This window comes from Trachemys scripta, chromosome 7 (genome assembly GCF_013100865.1).
Source record: "Trachemys scripta elegans isolate TJP31775 chromosome 7, CAS_Tse_1.0, whole genome shotgun sequence".
In the NCBI taxonomy this organism is placed as follows: domain Eukaryota; kingdom Metazoa; phylum Chordata; order Testudines; family Emydidae; genus Trachemys; species Trachemys scripta.
The window spans coordinates 69,744,793-69,763,564 of record NC_048304.1 but is presented as its reverse complement, the minus strand read 5'-3'; the positions used below and the strand labels follow the sequence as shown (position 1 = coordinate 69,763,564).

Below are 18,772 nucleotides of genomic sequence, written 5' to 3'. Positions count from 1 at the left end.
CACCAAGGGGCATATTCAGTCAGTTTTCTAGAATAGGAATCTTACATGGCTGCATGAATATTCTTATAAAAAATATTTAAATGTCAGCCATGTGACATCAGAAAAGCTAGTCATTAAGTAAAGGAAGACAATTCAAATTGAATGGAATGTTGATAGAAACCAAGGTGCAACAGCACAGAAGACTCATTACACACAAGGAATTAATAGAGGTTTGTGCATATTTGTAACACACACGTGTACAACTCACCTTTCAGCAAGGGCTGAAATACAAAATATTGTCTCAATTTAATGCTTTCAAATTCAATTTCAGATATCTTCATTTTTATCCCTAGACCCTTCCGCCTCCTGGTGAAGGATTTATTGTTTAAACATGGTTTAAATTTTTCAATAAATTCCAAGTACACCTCTACCCCTATATAACGCGACCCAATATAACATGAATTCGGATATAACACGGTAAAGCAGTGCTCCGGGGGTGGGGGGGGGCTGCACACTCCAATGGATCAAAGCAAGTTCGATATAACGCGGTTTCACTTATAACGCCGTAAGATTTTTTTGGCTCCTGAGGACAGCGTTATATCGAGGTAGAGGTGTATAGAAGACATTTTTCAAATTAGCTTTTTTTTTTTTTTTTAATTGTCCATGTTGCTGGTCTCAGAAGCCTAGGAATGTGCAATATCATCAAGTGCTGAAATTAACAGACCGGAAGTGTCATGGCAGAGAGGCGTTAAAGTCCTTTCTTAAAAAAAATAAAATTAAAAAGAATGTGATACATGTAATGAAACTTAACTTTATTTATACAAATTTTAGGGACTCTGCCACTGTTTCTCTACAACACATTTTACAGTTCTCCTTGAAACACTTTGACACTGGCTTTCAACACTCACTCAATTACAGTCTTTGAAGCAGACCATACAGAACGCATCTGTGCAATAAATCATAAGCAACATTTGGCAGCTGGGAGTGCAACATAAGAATGAATTAAAAAGGTCTCGATATAAAAACATACCAAAAGCACCTATGCTAAAGGCACCATCTCATTTGTTTGTGCTGGTCATGAAAAGCAACAATAAAGAATTTAAACCTCAGCAATAAAAACACTCAATTTACAAATGATTGGGTCCAACAAGTCTCAGAGCTGAAAAGAAAACACGGCTCCAGTGATGAGAGACTGGAGGTTTGATATATTAAGTCAATTTATTTTAAGGCTTAGAAGACAAAGGTATTGGAAGAAAAGGAAACCAAACTCCAAGGAAAACAATTGGGGAGCAGAGTTTGATCCATCCTTTTGTAGATTAGAAACACTGTTAAAGCTACATGCCTAGCTTTGGAAGAGAGGGGAGCCGCTTGACATACAGCTCAGGCTGAGTTGTGGAGCAACCTTGACAGACTCTGGTGGGAGCACACTCCAGCCTTCTTGTGCTGTAGAAAAGATCATTGCAACATGGGGTGGGGATTGTTCAGATTCCCAGGAGAGGGGTTCTCCCTTGGGAAGAGGATACACTTCTGTGTGCTTTGCTCAGTCTGGGGCTCACAAAAGCATCTATTCTCATCTTGACCCGTAAACAGTTGTGTCTCTGAATCCAGGTGCATTAAGCGGAGACCAAAGCCTATTATCACTGTCACTCATAATGGTGAAAAAGTAAATAAAGATAAAGTATCCCAGAAATAAAAGCACTCACTTCCTAGAAATTAAATGTCCTCTCATAGCCCAGTCCATTAGTTCTGCTTTTGTCTCTCAAGTTCAGGTCACATAAGTTAGAGCTCACAACTGATATCTTCATTAAAAAAAAAAAAAAAAAAAAAAACTTGTTTCTATTGTAGTGTGGTGGACTTGGTTTGAATGCTACCATTGAGATCTCAACTTCAAGCAGTTATGAAGTTTGGTGGTGGAATGATTTGAGTTGCTCCTCATTAGGAGCCTTAGAGGCAGCAGAAGCAGTTAGCTGGTTAGCTTTGCAGGACTCAGGCAATCAGAACCTACATATCTCTAGCAATTAAGGCACTGCAGGTTCATAAAGGATGTTCTGTTTAAAGATATGTTTAATAAGCAACGGGCAAATGTTCATGTTTCACATCAATTCAGGGATCTAGTTTTTGCTAACTGTATTTGCCACTGCCAGCAGAACTGCTCTTTAAAATGGCTGAGGACAAAATTTCCAGAAGTACCTAAGTGACTTAGGAGCCAAACTCCCATATTGAAAGTTGCTTTTAAATACACTTAGGCTCCTAAGTCCCCCAAGTTGCTTTTATATGTGGGATTTAGGCACTTTTGAAAATTCAAAAGCAGAAAAGTGAAAAATGATATAAAACCCTATTCTCTGCTTTCTTGAGGCGTTAAACATTATTTACAAGAGCACTGAAGCAGTGTTGTAAATAGCTGCTATTAACTTTAAGTGTTAACAGTAGTAAAAGCAACAGGAATAAGCATCTAATTGTGAAAAGCTACACTTCAGATTAATTTTGTTTTGCATAGAAGACATGATTGATAAGACAAGAGGAGTTAGACACTAATTTGCCATCAAGCAAGCAGAGGAAACCTGATGATACAGAGAACTACAGAGAGGTCTTACTCCAGCTCAGATCCTCAGCTGGTGTTGGGATAGTTCCAATGAAGCTAGTGGAGCTATGTTGATTTTCCCCAGCTAAAGAAATGGCCTGCTGGTTTTACTGGTCTTTCAGGAAAGTGCTAGCTCTTCACAAGTTCAGAGAATAGTGAAATCTATTCCCGAGATGCAATTCAGGTGCATTTCACAAGCAGAATGTAGTGTTTTCAAACTAAATGGATTACTGTATCGTCACAGGTCACAAGCATAAATTGGTTGATGTGGCTTTACGCCTTGGGTTGTCAGGCACTGCAAACCAACGTTCTTAGTGGAAGAACTTGAAGCAATAACTATAGACATTGCTGTGCTACCTACTAAATGCAAATATCAGCAAAGAGTTTGAGCCTGTTGTCTGTGCCACATGTTTGCTGTATCTACTGCAGCGGCTTCAGTTTCAGGGGCTGTAGAAGAAGCTTCTTTTGCCCTCTTTCCTAGGGTTACCATTCGTCCGGATTCCCCCGGACATGTCCAGCTTTTTGAGCTAAAAATAGCGTCCGGGGGGAATTTGTAAGTGTCCAGACTTTCCCCCCAGCCCCCATGCAGAGCGTGCGCGGCTAACAGGGCAGCCGGCCGGATGGTGCCACTTACATGGGGCTCCGACAGCCAGAGAGAGCCCCTCCTCTGCTTCCCCTGCAGCAGAAATCACTCCCTCCCTCCCTGCATTCACAGATCGCCTCTGGCAGTCTGGAGCTCCTCCCCCGCTCCTCCTCCCCTGCTGCCCAGCGTGCCGGGACGAACAGCTCAGGCTGTTCCTGAGCAAGTTCACAGAGACATTAGGTGAAGGCCAACAACAAGGGGGCCAGGGAAGTTTTGGATGGGGCAGTCAAGAGATTGGGGGGGGGGGGGTGGGGGGGGGGGGGGGGGGGTTCGGGGGGGGAAAGGGGGAGGGGCAGGGACGGGTTTAGGGCGGGACTAAGGCGGGGCTACTCCCGTCCTCTTTTTTGCTTGCTGAAATATGGTAACCCTACTCTTTCCAGCTTCTCCTACTTACTGTTTTTCTTCTTGTTGCAGATCAAAGAAAAGAAAAAAAAAAGTCACAGCATATGCCTGGAGATTTTACCTTCAGGTCTTGCAGAAGAATACAATAGACACTGTATTCTTTGTCTGTCTCTGAGGAAATCAGCCATTCTTAGACAGGCTTCCTTTTCCCGTTCTGTCTCAGTCATTGGCAAGAAAAAGAAACATGAAAACTCAGCTGAAAGCCACATACAAAATATAGCATTGTCCATGAAATGTTTCACAGAATGTCAAAGCAGCCTTCTTCTAGCTTTCATGGAAGAAAAGCTGGTACAGATCCCTATTGGTATCACCTTTCTTCCAGTGAATTGCTCATTAATACTTAGATAACACATGTATATAAAAAGATATATTCAGAAGTTTGGCATTCTAAGAAAGCATAACACTTTGGAAACACAAGCATTAATGTAGTAAAATATAATTACAAAAATATATACTTTACTAGAATTTACACTACATTAGGCACTGCAAGTAACTGCGATCCCTGAAAAATAGGGTACCATTACAAGCAGTGAACAGTTTGTTAGTAAATATCCCATAGTAAAATTGACACTGCAACAACTATTTAAAAGAGTTTCTTATTACGTATCACACCTTTCAGCTTTTACAGTTAATTCTATTCTGACTTTTGATTTCACAGAAGAGCAGAAGAATGGTTTGGACTAGCACTACAGGCCTGATCCAAAGGACACTGAAGTCAATGGGAGTCTTTCCATTGGCCTCCGAGGACTTTGGATCAGGTCTTAAGCACCCCAGTTTGCAGGAAACGTCATAAGGCCTTAATTTCATCCTTGGTGTAAACAGGAGCGACACCCATTTGATTTCACTGGGGGCTGCACTCACTTTGGGCCAGGGCCCACAGCATTATTCTGGAGACGCAACTCTGAGCATTTCTTCAGCATGACTGGATCTGGCATTTTTGCAGGAAAGTCTGAGCAGCAAAGGACAAATGGAATGGGAAACAACAATGCATTCAAAATATTTTTTTAAATAAATTAATGCTAGTAACTCCAGTGCTCCACTAGACTCTTATGTACGTTATATTAGCTTTTGACTAGCCTGAAAAATCCTGAATCAAAGGCCTAACAGAGTTTAGCTTGTCCTTTAATTTCTTTTTAGTCCTAATATAGCAATCAACAGTCAAAGAAGATGATAAACAACAGTGCAGTGGACAGGTGTGAAAGAGAACAGATGGCAGACTAGAGAGCTCTTGACGGATACAATCACATATTCAGTGATCTCTTGTACCAAACAGCATTTTTAAATGCCTTCAGCCCAGCAGATATCACTCTTTTTAGAAGTAATTGCTCTACAGAACAGTATAAGCAAATGGTGAGATTGTCTCCTCTATAAATTAAAACTATTTACAAACATCTAAAAAGGAGAAATAGCATCAGAGAATCCACCTACCCTCATGAAAAGATTTCCAAATATGCTATCAATGTATAATTAAATTACTCCCTCTTAAGAAACTTATGTTGGCAAGAACTTTCAAAATAAGTGGCTTCTGTTACTCAAGCATTTGAGTCCCTTCTGAAATATCTACATTAGCTCAGGTCATACAGGGACATTCCCTACTTCTGCACAGCTGAGGTTCCATCTGACAACTGAAGACTTAATGGCATTTTTTTACGGTCTCTAATACCAAGACTATCATGACTCCCAATAATCCAATGACATAACTACCTGGGCCTTCCATTCAAACAGGACACAATGAAATGCTTGGTGTTTCGAGAACAGACTACAATGTTTTGAGAATAGACATTAAGTAACCTCCTTTGATTAGTCCATCAACGTGGTCATTGTCGATCTTTAGGACACTCTCTTCCAAGACCATGACAAACACCATAACAGATGCAGCTATGATCCACATAATGAATGCAACATTTGCAACCTCCAATGATGGTAGCTGGGAGCCAAGACAAAACAGCCCTTACAGCAGCAAGTTCTTCAAGGTAAGGGACTGGTTTATAGCAGTTTCCATTTCTGCTTACTGGAGTCTTTCAGTCCATCCCTCATAGATTTAGGGGAATCTCTTCCACATCAAAAGAGGTTTAAAATCTAGTCTTCCCCTTGGAAAAAGAAATAGATGTTGCATTGGGGAGAAGGGGATCTGGGGGAGGAAGCAGTATGTTCTTTCTGCACCAGCCTGCAGCAAAAGCAGAAGCAGAGTAACATCTGGCTGATACAAAAATAAGGCTTTTAAAACCTGGAGCATTCCAAGGCCTGTGTGTGTGTCAATTTCTTTTCACCTTGATGTCAAATCAATAGCAGTGAAAATGTATTTGTCTTCACAGCTGGTGTCTACTTTAGTCTTCAGAAAAGATGACCTGCCTTTACAACTTCAATATCCGAAATCAGTGACCTGGCCAGGAAAATCCCAAAAATCTAAAGACAAACACAAAAAGACACAAAACCTGTAAACTGTCTGGGAGGGAAAACACACATTCAGAAGATTACCAAGTTGTGAGGCTGCTCTGAGTAAAGGGCCAGATTCTGCTACCCTTAGTCAGGCTCCAATTCTGCAAACACTTTAGCACATGTATAACTCTTCTCAAATGAGTGTTCCCATTAAAGTTAATGAAACTACTCATGTGAGTGAAGTTATACTTAAGATATGTCCAGGATCAGGGACTTCTCACCCTACACACTACACAGGGGTAAGGTGGGGGGGGGGGTAAGGGTGGCATAATCTGGCCCATAAAACAAAGAAAGATGCTTTCATGTAACACTTCTACAGGGCTGGGAACAATCACATGACTTCTGTGTGTGACTTCTGTGTGTCCAAGTGGGGAGCCAGGCACAGCTAGGTTCCTTTAGGTCTAACACTCTCCCATTACTTCAGTTACTTTTAAACATTTCAGGCATTTCCATTTTTCTGCCCAGTTCAGTGATTCAACTTGAAGATTTTTAAAATCAGAGGGTTAGAAGGGACCTCAAGGGTCATCTACTCAGTCTAACCCTCTGCCAAAATGCAGGATTTGTTGTGTCTAATCCATCCAAGACAGATGGCTGTCCAACCTCATTTTGAAAACCTCCAGTGTAGGAGCTTCCACAACCTCCGTAGGCAGTCTGTTCCATTGTCCTACTGTTCTTAAAAGTTAGAAAGTTTTTCCTGAGAATTTAATCTAAAACTGCTATGCAGTAGTTTGAACACATTGTCCTTTGTCCTGCTGTCTGTGATGAGAGAGAGAGAGAGGAAAAAAAAAAACCACTTTTCTCCATCTTTTTTTAGGGCAGCCTTTCAAGTATTTGAAAACCACTATCACATCCCTCCTCAATTTCCTCTTTTCCAAACTAAACATACTCAGTTCCTTCAGTCTTTGCTCATATGCCTTGCATTCCATCCCTTTGATCATCATATAGCCTGACTCTCTCTCTCTCTTTCAGTCAATATTCCATTTTCAAAGCTTTTTATAGGTTTAATTCACATTTAACTGTGCCAAAGGGATGAAACATTTACCACAAACTTTAGTGTGAAAAATTTCATCATATCATTTTGAGCCTTTCACCAAAACTGATTTTCAAAAAAATTGCCATGAAATGGCCTTTTTCAAATTGAACACCCACCCACCCCCAACATTCAAACTTTTGCAATGTTTCAATGAAAACTGGTTTTGGTTGAAAATTTTGGGAAAAGGTTGTGCGTGTGTTCCCCGCCCCCCCCCCCCCCCCCCCAAAAGCAGTAAAACTTACGTTTTTCACAAAAAGTTGGGTCATTTTTGAAAATTCAATTTTCTCAGATTACATTTCATTGTGGGTACATCATGCAATGTAAAATAATTTACTGATTTAAGGAGAAGACCTAGTCACTGAAGACTTCTATGATAGGGTTACCATATTTAAAATATATAAAAAAGAGGACGCTCCACGGGGCCCTGGCCATGCCCCTTCCCAACTCCGCCCCCTCCCCTGAGCGCCCCGCATTCCCCCTCCTCCCTCCCAGCCACGCGAAACAGCTGCCTGAGCGCTACTGGCTTCACAGTTTGCTGGGCAGCCCCCAGACCTCCAGACCCTGCGCCCCCGGCCAGGTGCTTCCCCAGCGCATCCGGAGCCCGGGAGGAGAAGCGCCCGGCCGGGGGCGCAGGGTCTGGAGGTCTGGGGGCTACCCGGCAAACCGTGAAGCCGGTAGCGCTCGGGCAGCTGCACAGAGCTGAGGTGTCTGGGGGGAGCTGCAGGCGGATTCTCCCACGGCGGTGGCAGCGGCTGCTGCTGCTGCTCCCCCCAGACACCTCAGCTCTGTGCAGCTGAAGAGCCGAGCTGCCCGAGCACTACCGGCTTCACTGTTTGCTGGGCAGCCCCCAGACCTCCAGACCCTGCACCCCTGACCGGGCGCTTCCCCAGCGCAGCTGGAGCCCAGGAGGGTCTGGAGGCTGCCCGGCAAACAGGGAAGCCGGTAGCGCTCGGGCAGCTCGGCTCTTCAGCTACACAAAGCTGAGGTGTCTGGGGGGAGCAGCAGCAGGCCCCGCAGCGGGGGAATCTGCCTGTAGCTCGCAGCCTGCCGGAGCTGCTCTAAGGTAAGCAGGGGACTAGTATTCTCCCGGACATGTTTGGCTTTTTGGCAATTCCCCCCGGACGGGGATTTGAGGACCAAAAAGCCGGACATGTCCAGGAAAATCCGGACGTATGGTAACCCTATTCTATGATCTCAAAGATGAGCCAGTTAAAGATCAGACATTGCTACTGTTCTAGTCCTGGGCTTCTCCTGAGCACAGATTACCAAATAGGTTCATTGGTACCAGATTATGTGGTGGTTTTAGGATATTGACGAAAAGGGGTGTGAAAATGCAATGAGACCAGCAAACCCACTTTAACTTGTGACAAAGGCAAGCTTGAACATAGGTCTATGGAAATGAGAGATTACAACATCTCCCCAATTTGCAGCCTTGTCCTTACTAGTGACTAAAAAACCTAAAAGCCATGCATTTTTTTCCCTTAAAGAGAGTTAACATTTCACAAAGCTAAGAAATTAAAATAAAACCACATACACTTTTATCCTGCAAAACACAGTGTTAAATTTTTCCCATACTGTTCTCACAAAACCCAAGGATTTCAAATTTTCTAAAATATTATTTTCCTCCAACTACCATATATTAGGCAGATGAGAGGCTGAAGCTTTTACTGTAGCAGTAAAAGAATGAAACCACTGACCTGCAGCAATGAGATAGCTATGAAGGCTCCTGCAACGATGTAGATGTTTCGGGGTAGCCAAGCTTCAAGAGCAGGGATACAACCCTTGGTGAAAATTAAATTGTCCCATTGGCTTTTCTTCTGTGTAGAGAGAGGGGGGAGAAAAAGCATGTTACTTTTTCCACTTATATTTACTATAACTATGCAGCCAACATTTATTTGTATAGGTCTTTAGTTGACAGAACTAGTATTTTTAAAAGGAATCCAGAAGTACAAGAACTAGAGACTTGTAACTCAGATTGTCTTCAGTTTCATGAATCAGTACATATTTCTTGCTGCAAATTGACTATTAATTAGGAACACCCTTCAAAAGTTCAGATAAATAACCAGAAGTGTAGAAACTTATTTGGAATACACTTGAACTTTGAGTCTCTTCTTTCAGTGATAACAGCCCCACCTCACCACCTCCCGCCGATGAAACACATCCAGGGCCGGCGCTTCCATTTAGGCGACCTAGGCGGTCGCCTAGGACACCAGGATTTGGGGGGGGCAGCATTTTGCCGCCCTCAGCGGCAATTTGGCGGCGGGGGGGTCCTTCCGTGCTCCGGGTCTTCGGCGCCAATTCTGCGGCGGGTCCTTCACTCGCTCCGGGACCTGCCGCCAAAGTGCCCCGAAGGACCCACCCCCACTGCAGAATTGCTGACGACGACCAGGAGCACGGAAGGACCCCCGACTAGGGCACCAAAAACCTTGGCGCCACTCCTGATCATATCCACGGTCTCTCTCCCCCTGTCCCTAGTACAGGCAGACCCTCTGACTGGGTACAGGAAATTCCCAGAGCAGCTTCCATGCAGGTGATGGTATAGACCAGCATACGGTTATTTGTTCTCATAGTTTTGCCTTGCTGCTCTATGTTATAGGTCCTGAATAAACACTGACTATTACTCTTAGTTTCTCAAATTTAAAAGATACATATTTTGGCTTAAGTTTTTTTTAAAAGAGTGACCCAATCTAATTTATCAGTGTGTTAGATCACACATCTGAACAACCACCAGTTAGAAACACCAACACTGTGGGTAGCAGATGCTCACCTGTGCTCTGATGTCATATCCACATTGCGTATTCACAACCTTTTGCTGGGAGGGGGGGGAAAAAAGTTAGAAATATTAATATAATCCTACCAGCTTGAGTTGACAGGAAGATGTTTATCTGTTAGAAGACTCATGATCAAACTACAACCAACACCAACTGAGGGAACTTTTCTATCTTCTGTTCATGCTCCACAATTTCATGTTTTTTTTCAAAGCTTATCTTTTTATAAGACCATGATACATGCTGAAGTACATGGATGTGTTATCCCATTACTTTATAGACCCCACATATCCTTACAAACTTGTTTCTTCCACCCCTCAGCTTTTATCACCAAGGCCTACCCAACATAATAAATTACAGCCCCCTCAGCTGTATCACTATTCTGCAGACATCTCCAACACCTACTTCTTGAAAGGCTAACGACCAAATACCTACACCTTCAAAAACTTGTGTCACTTCAGCCAACTGACTTCAAACCAGCTTTATGGAGTTGTGTGGCTGAAGTCCCAGGCAACAACAGTTGAACGTTTTGAAGAAGGGATTTAAAAAAAAAAAAAACCCAGCCTATTTATTTACACAAGAATGCAGGGGATTTTTGTAAGCCAGTTGTGCTCCCTTTCTTCCCCCTTTTGGTGGCATGTTTGTGATTTTGATCAGCTAATAGCTGGACTCCTACGTATCACAAGCTATTTGACCTGGATTATTTTTAGTGCATTTAGTTCAAAAGTCTACCAAGTAACCAGACTCTAAAATTCTAACAAACCCTAAAAATAGGACTGGATATTGAAGCATACTGAACTCTAAGCCTTACAGAGCACAGAGACTACTGAAATTATTTGTGGCCTCAATAGATAAAGAGATACTTGTGTGTGTGAGCAACTCTGAGATTCATTTCAAGACCACAGTTTTGTTAAGAGGAAAGCAAAGAAAAATAAAATAAAAATGAAAACCTGTTTGCTTCATAATTATAGTTGTCAATTTACCATAGTTTGCAGTTATAGGAATTAAATGCCAAAAATAGCATCTTGTGCAAAGAGGTGTTTCAGAGTAGCGAATGCCAGAAACAACAGTTTGTGATGAAATCAAACTGAGGGGGACTAATTCAGATTGCTATTAAAAAAAACAAAACAAAACAAAAACACACCATACACACAAAAACAAAAGCCGTGAGAGAGGGGCGTCCTGAGATCCTACAGTCCTCATGCCCAACTCAAGGTTCATGTCACTGCCAGGCAAGCAAGCCAGACCAACTGCTTTTGGGCCCGAATCCAGCAAAGCACTAAAGCGCATAAATCCCACTGAGGCCAATATGATTACTCATTTTATCAATAGAGCCAGTGAGTCCTTGCTATTGTATCTATCACAAGGGTGGGTATAGAACAGTTTTAAGACCCTTCACCCTAGGGGCTGAGCACACTGCTCAGATAGAGCTCCCAGACCCCATCAGCTTTGGGAACAAGAGACCAGGAACTCAAGGAAACAATGGATTTCTAACAAAACAATATCTAAACCCATCATCCACGGGCTTCGGAGATACAAAAATAGTTTCTCTAGTTCTGACACCAGTGTGTGTCAGCAATAGACTAAGGTTTCTTTGGATCTCTACGGAATCTGGAATAGCAATGTACAGCGAGACAGATTCTCCAACAAGATAGGAGCAAATGTAGCATACATTCTCACTGAAGAAGTGGGCTGTAGTCCACGAAAGCTTATGCTCTAATAAATTTGTTAGTCTCTAAGGTGCCACAAGTACTCCTGTTCTTCTTTTTGCGGATACAGACTAACACGGCTGTTACTCTGAAACCATACATTCTCAGAGGCTCTCCCCTCCATCATCTTCATTTACTCTTCCAGTTCTTTTTCTTTAGGTCTTTTCATACTCTTCCCACTCCCAAACACATAGAAAAGGAGAAAATATGCTGGAAAATAAACTCTCTTCCTCCCAATCTTTATTTCCCTTCTTCTTAAAACCCTAGACATTACAGCATATTCAGGAAGCACATCCCTTCAGAATTCTCCAATAATAATATAGAAATACAAAGCCAGGAAACAACTCACAGCAGGATCAGGAACACAGCAGGAAAAGGGGACCCCACACTTCTCACGACTTTTGCTTTCAGTACTGCAGTTGAAGTAAATGTTAAGATCCCAGTCATCTGGCCCCTGAGCACCACAGCAATGGTTCTGCAACAGATGAAGAAAAAAAACTTAGAAGTGCTGTATAAAGAAATTCATCTTCATAATAGTCCTGTGAGATAAACTGAGCAGAGAACACTTGTCTAACAGATAGAGAAACTGAGGCAGAGAGGTAAAGTGACTTTTCTAAGGCCACAGAGTAAATCAATGGCCAAGCAAGAATTAGAATTCTGAAGTCCCTAGTATCCAGCACCATGTTGCTTACCCTACAAAAGTGGTTTTCAAACTTTTTTTCTGGCAATCCAGTTGAAGAAAATTGTTGATGCCCGTGACCCAACGGAGCTGGGGATGAGGGGTTTGGGAGGGGCTCAGAGCTGAGGCAAGGGGTTGGGGCACGGTCTTATCTTGGGTGGCTCCCAGTCAGCAGAGCAGCAGGGGTGCTAATGCAGGCTTCCTGCCTGTCCTGGCACCGCAGACCGTGCTGCACCCCAGAAGCGGCCAGTTGCACATCCGGCTTCTAGGCAGAGGCACACAAGCAGCTCTGTGTGGCTCTTGCCTGCAGGCATCACCACCCCACCCCCCACGCTCCCATTGGCTGGGAGCCGGTGCTCGGAGTGGGGGCAGCCCCATTGCCTCCCCGCCTAGGATCCGGACCTCCTGCTGGCCGCTTCTGGGGTGCAGTGCGGTGTCAGATGTCAGAACAGGTAGAAACTAGCCTGCCATAGCTGGGCAGCACCAACAGAACTTTTAATGGGACTTTTAACGGCACGGTCGGCGGTACTGACTGGAGCTGCCATGACCCAGTGCCTTACATTCCGCGACCCAGTACTGGGTTGTGACCCGCAGTTTGAAAACCATTGCCCTACACCATGGTATCTGTCAAAATTGTAACTTCCATCCAGTTCCTGGAGACAGACATCAACATGACAAGAAATATCATCACAACTGGCACTCTAAATGGTAGAATCAGAAGAAAGGCTATGGACAGACTTGGCCTCAGAAAATGAAATATCACTTCACTTCTATGAGTTGATCCCACCGGCTTCAGGTAGATACATTATGGAAACCATGCTGTCCACTCATGCTGTACCTATTTTATATAAAGAGGGCTTCATTCTCATATTAATCAAGCAATTTATGTGTTTATATACTTTAGATGAGGTACTGTTAAGCAAAGCAAAACTACAGCTGGCAAATTTTGAATAGTTATGGGGTACAACTTTGTCCCACCCTCTACAGACCAGTTACACAAGCATTTGCCATTAGCAAATATAGAAAAATGTTACAGAGATTGAACTTTCCCAAAATGTCAGTGTTTTATGAAACTGTAATTAAACACTTAAAATCTCCACTACAAAGTAGGATTTTCCCATCCCCATTTTACTGTGAAATTTGTATAGAAAACCCACAAAATTCACAAAGCTTAATCAGAAACACATTCCTGAAATGTTTTCACCAAATAGATATATACATGATTTGAGCTAACAAGACAAAGAATCGAACAAACAAATTTACTGATCCAGAGAAAATAGCCTGGTTAATGAAACAAGACATTTTCAAAAGTCTCCATTATAATTTTAAAATGTTATCGGAAGTGTGGACCAAATATACGGTGTTCCATTAGAGAGAAAAAACTAAACAATAACTTCAGGAACAGCAACATCCAACACTCAACACTGGAAAATAAGTGTTTTAGAATGGACAGTGTCACAATAGTTTGGGCAATTCAGAAAAAATGCATTAAACTTTGGAGGAAAAAAGATTTGCAATAGTGGTTAGAAGGAGGGGGGAAAACTGCTAAAAATTATTCTGGGTCAATACCTTCCTTCTACTTCCTTATATCAATATAGTTCAAAGGTTGTACATAACTTGGAGACAACAGTAAGTGGATTTCCGCCTTTTCATCCACCCCTTCTCCCTTACCACTTCTCCCCCACCCCTCCTCCCAAAAAAATCACTGCTAGAAGCCAGGCACCTACTAAAACTGCCAATCAGTCTGTGCAAGTAAGGTAAGGCTATAAAGGAGAAACCCTGCTCAAATGTAAGCCACAAGGTAATATGACTTTGTCAGTGCAATGAGCTGTATACAAAAAGCTCTTTCACTATCCCAGAGTCACATATTGAAGGCACTGCAAGTCGGCCCATGCCTAGTTAGAAGACAGATTTCAACGTGGCACTGAAAGAATACGGCAGTACCTTCTTGAAGGGTTTCCTCAATCTTACAGAGCTACATTTAGTGATGGATGTCAAGTTGTTTCCCTGTTGCCTAACTGTTACCCACTGTGGGTGAGTGAGGCTTATTCGGAGATTTTCTGGCTTTGTTATTTCCACATTTCTTAGCCTGATAATCAAGCTGTGGAACTCTCTTTTGGGGAAATTTAGCATTTTTATTTTTATTAAGAGCATTTAATAAGGGTTCACCTGTAAATCAGCTTAGCACATTAGCCTGTCTCATTGCATTAAACCTGGATCAATAGCAACACCAGGAAACATGAAAATAGTATGCTGAGCTGAGACATTTACTGATGCTGAGAACTCATTGTGAGCAGGTAAGAATGAGCTGTGGTGACCTAATCGAGTCTACTAAAGAGCACCACATTGCACAAATTGCCTATGGCATCTGCCAGTGTAGAAATCTGAGAATTAGAACATCTCCAAGGGTCTACATGACTATCTGAGCTCGCAGAAAGACAGTCTTTCTGCTAGTCTTTAACCACTTCTACATCTAGTGGTTAACACCTGGAGGAATGGACAAAAAGAGCATTGGGGCAGGGGAAGCTGTTGCTGGCGCTACTTGCATCAACCATCCAAGTGGAAGGCAAGTGCAAGATTGCCAAGGATTCAGAAACTGGTAGCAATGCTAAGAGACTGATTTCTGGTTCTTAGCCCATAAAGGATGGAAAGAAATTGCCTGTAAAGATCCTCTGTGCCATGGGGGGAAAACACTGGACAGAGGAAGTTGACCCCCTTCTTCACAGCCTGTGTGAGATCACATCAAAGAATAACCATTGTGTAAGTTCTATTAGAAAGTTTGTCCGTAATGAAGTGCTTACTGAGCACATGGGTAGCATTAGAGGTGTTCTTTGCCTTGCATACTTACATTATGGTAAGAAGCTGTTGGCCAACTGATCTAGAAACCATCACTCAATTATTACTGTAGGCCTTGTAATATCCTGGTGTGTGCATGCATGCAATTGTCCTCTAACGGATGGGATGTTAGCACCACTCCCATTAGTAGAATTGTCTTACTCTTTAGGATAGGCCTTCACTGCACAGAGTGACCTGGGCTCTTGCTCAGGTGTTGCTCTTAACTCCCCTCCTGCCATACACACAGATCTCTCATCAGAGTATAGTGGTGCTTTCAATCTGGGCTAGCTGGCCCAAGGTTAGAGCCCAGGTTCTGCTTTCAGTGAGACTGGTAACTTGCCAACTTTGCAGGACACAAGCTAAATCACTTGAGAGCTGATAGGCCTGCAATGCCTTCCAACATACCCAGAAGGGCAAAGAAGTTCTCCAACAAATAATTTTGAAAGAACCAGAGAGCAGCTCAGCTTACTGAAGCACAAAAGCCCATGGGGCATGCCCCCCAGAAGTCCTCGTAATACATGCAGGTGATTGCACAGTAATTCGGGTAGGGCTTTGCAGTATGGCTGCTCACCCCTGAGCTAGGCTAACCTGGGCTCCCAGGCATTGATCACCCAGGCTAACTGTAGGGAAGAAGTACCCTTTGAGACTGGCCCATTGAGGATAAGACCCAATACCACTATACTTGAGATATTCTCCTTTGGCAAGTGGTAGAGGTCTAGGTTTCTGAAACAGAAAGGTCCTGTACTGTGTCCGTGTACATGGACAGTTAAGTCCACGTAAACGCAATGTGACAATTAAGTCAACAGCTATGCAGTTTGCTTGGTTGCAGAATTATTTTAGGGTATTGAGAGTTATCTTCATTTTACTGGAGGGACACAGCTATTGACACCATTGAGTAAAATCAAAGCAGTCCAAAGAAGGCAGAACGTAAGTAATTTTTTTTTTTAGTCTCCTGTGAGGAAATGCTATCCCAACAACTGGAAAACCTCAAAAGACTAAGATTGTTTTTAGGATGAAAAAGAGCAAGAAAATGTGACAAGTTAAAGGATGACTTACAATTTTCTGCAATGAGTCAATGAGGTTTTGTAGATCGATGTCATCTCGGTAGGATTTAATGTTATTCTCAAAGAATTCCTTGAACCGGTCCCTCACCCAGTCCTGGAACAAGAAAGCCAGCACTGCCGCAGCCAGCTCCAATGTAAATATAAGTACGATTGCTCCACAGAACTGCAAAATAAAGTCACTGGACATAGATTATAAAACTCTTATTTCAAATATAACCACGTCTCAACTCAATTAAAAGTAGATACAAGGACTTCAGTAAAATGCTCACAAAGTACAAATCTGATCAAGACACAAGGCCAATTAAATTAAACACAGTGGGAAGAAACATACAATAGGTGGAGTTATCTTCTTATTTGGTCGTCTTAAAGTCTGCAGGGAACATAGGCACTGTGTCATAGTCCATTGTAATACAAAGATAATGAACAAGGAATAAGCCAGTCAGAGATGGCAACACATGAAAATAATGGTCCTGACAAAGGCAGCTAGCTGGATTTTTATTTCAATTCTTTTCTCAATTTAGCAGTTAGCTTCTGGATCCAGTGTAACATTAAAATTAAAACTGAGTTAAGCATTTATTTCTGTGCTGGGGTCCTACAGTTCCACCTACCAACCATTCAGAAGAGAAATGCATTTTAACTTAAAGAAAAAAAATTATAAAAACTTTCCACGAAATCCTTTCAACATTTCCTGTTTCATTGAAGGTATCCTAGAATGCCTAATTTTATGACATTACAAGTGCTATGTGTTGCAGTGAGACTTCTGGTATTGGAACACATTCCAGAACGTAAGAGAAAGAAAGAGGTAAGTCTAAATGTACTGCTGTTCTGGATACCAGCCCCAGCCACATCAGCAGGAACACTGACCACACACATCTGCACTTAATTCAAATGTCTGGTTTCACTTAGCAGTTCTCCTTTAACTGTGACACCATCCTTTCTCTTCCCTGAGCCACCATACAGCACCACCAAGTTACTTACAAACTTCAGAAGGCAGATGTTTTCCCTCAATGCTCCTACGCAACCAGCAAATCCCAGAACGAACATCACTCCTCCAACCACCAAGACAAGTACCACCGGGTCAAAGCCATGGAGACGGGTTACCTTCGTGAGATCAGATAATACACCCTAAAGAGAATAATCACAAGGGAAAACAGGTAAACAAAATGAGCACGTTTTTCATGATCAGGAGTTGTATTTTATCCCCCACCCCCCCCCAGCTCTACTTCTGTCTCCTCCTGCATTCATTACTTGCTTATTAATTCAATGTATTTGCAAATAGCCATCATAACACAGAAATACTCTCCGGAAAATTTTTAATATGCAATCTTCCACATGCTTAATTTGTGTATTATACCTACAGATATGTCCCACAAAGGTTAAGCCATCCAAACACCAGGCCTCCCTAACCTTCAGCTTCTCCAGCTCCCTGACCTGCCTCCCCACAGGTCACCCAACAAACCAGAAAAAATAGAAGGAACAGAGTGGGAGGGAAGAGAGATGGGAAGCTCAGAGGGAAAGAGAGCAGTGTGATGCCTTTCTGCCCCAGAGGGAATGAGACAGTGAGATTACCCCAGGAAGACATGGCAGAGCCCAATCCTCTCCCATTTCACACCTGGAAACACAGAAAGCTAGAAAAAAAAAATACTCGGATTCATGGTAATCTGCACCTATGCACATTTATGTCAACTTTCCACAAATGTAAGCTTTCTTTTACCCTTGTGTAGGCAGAGCTGCTGAAACTATCAGGGAGAGAAGAGTTTCAAATGTGTGAAATCTTTATTTTAAAAAAAGTCTACTTTATTTTGTTATTGTCTTATGCTAAATTAGAGCTAGGACAGGCTTTCAGTAAAGGGAATGCAAAGGCACTTAAAAAAAAAAATAAAAAATTAAGCATGGAGGAGCCACTAATGCCACATTGATGTTTTAGAGGAAATTCTGGAACAGGAGTAAAAGGTGCATAGACAAAAGTCTACATGCAAGTGTAACCCACACACTTCCTGGGTGTGGTGTTCTGTCCCACTTGTAACACCGACAGACCCTGGTCGTGGGCAAGCAGGATCGAACGGACCTCTGGAGCTTAGTGCATGAGCCTCTACCATATGAGCTAAAAGCCAACTGGCTATTAGGTAAAGGGTAGAGCAGACTCATTAATTGCTCTCTAAGTGGTCTTGGTGCCACTAGATGGGGCAGAACACCACACACAGAAGGTGTGTTGGTTACACAAGGCCCATGAACACCTTTTGCACGTGACCCTCTAGGCCTAGGGGAAGCTTGCACACCACAAGGTTTTCCTGGAAAATTGTTTATAAATAGGTGTTTGATCAGAGACACCAGTTCTTCATCCAGCACAGCAAATTAGTTGAAGCAGAGTTGAGGTAAGAAAAGGTGACAGAAAACTCACAACGGAGCACTAGCTTTGCAGAAAAATAATCTTCATGGAGATTTCAACTAAAGAGGCTACCACAAGATGGTGCTAAAAGCCTGGACCCACCACAGCATTTCCACCTAGCTTCAAGCCATAGGATTTCACTAGGGCCACAGCAAAACAATTAGCATGCTGAGTGTGGCAATCAGCAAGGGAGCTTTCACGCTTCAGAACCGCCTTTTCCCACCTTAAAGCCCTGAACAATGTCACAGCTG

The 18,772-nt window shown here is 42.7% G+C and overlaps 1 protein-coding gene across 4 annotated transcripts in view; it reads right to left on the bottom strand.

Moving 5' to 3' along the window:
• Window positions 1-3,473: 3,473 nt before the first annotated feature.
• Window positions 3,474-18,772, bottom strand: part of TSPAN14 (tetraspanin 14) — an 86,583-nt gene continuing 71,284 nt past the window's right edge. For all 4 annotated transcript variants that reach the window (XM_034776046.1, XM_034776048.1, XM_034776047.1 and 1 more), the window contains 6 exons: window positions 17,111-17,257; window positions 16,125-16,295; window positions 11,904-12,029; window positions 9,845-9,889; window positions 8,775-8,894; window positions 3,474-6,011 (listed from right to left, as the gene is read on the bottom strand). In XM_034776046.1, the coding sequence (XP_034631937.1) occupies window positions 5,940-6,011; window positions 8,775-8,894; window positions 9,845-9,889; window positions 11,904-12,029; window positions 16,125-16,295; window positions 17,111-17,257 (681 nt within the window). In that variant the 3' untranslated portion in view covers window positions 3,474-5,939. The remainder of the gene's footprint in view (window positions 6,012-8,774; window positions 8,895-9,844; window positions 9,890-11,903; window positions 12,030-16,124; window positions 16,296-17,110; window positions 17,258-18,772) is intronic.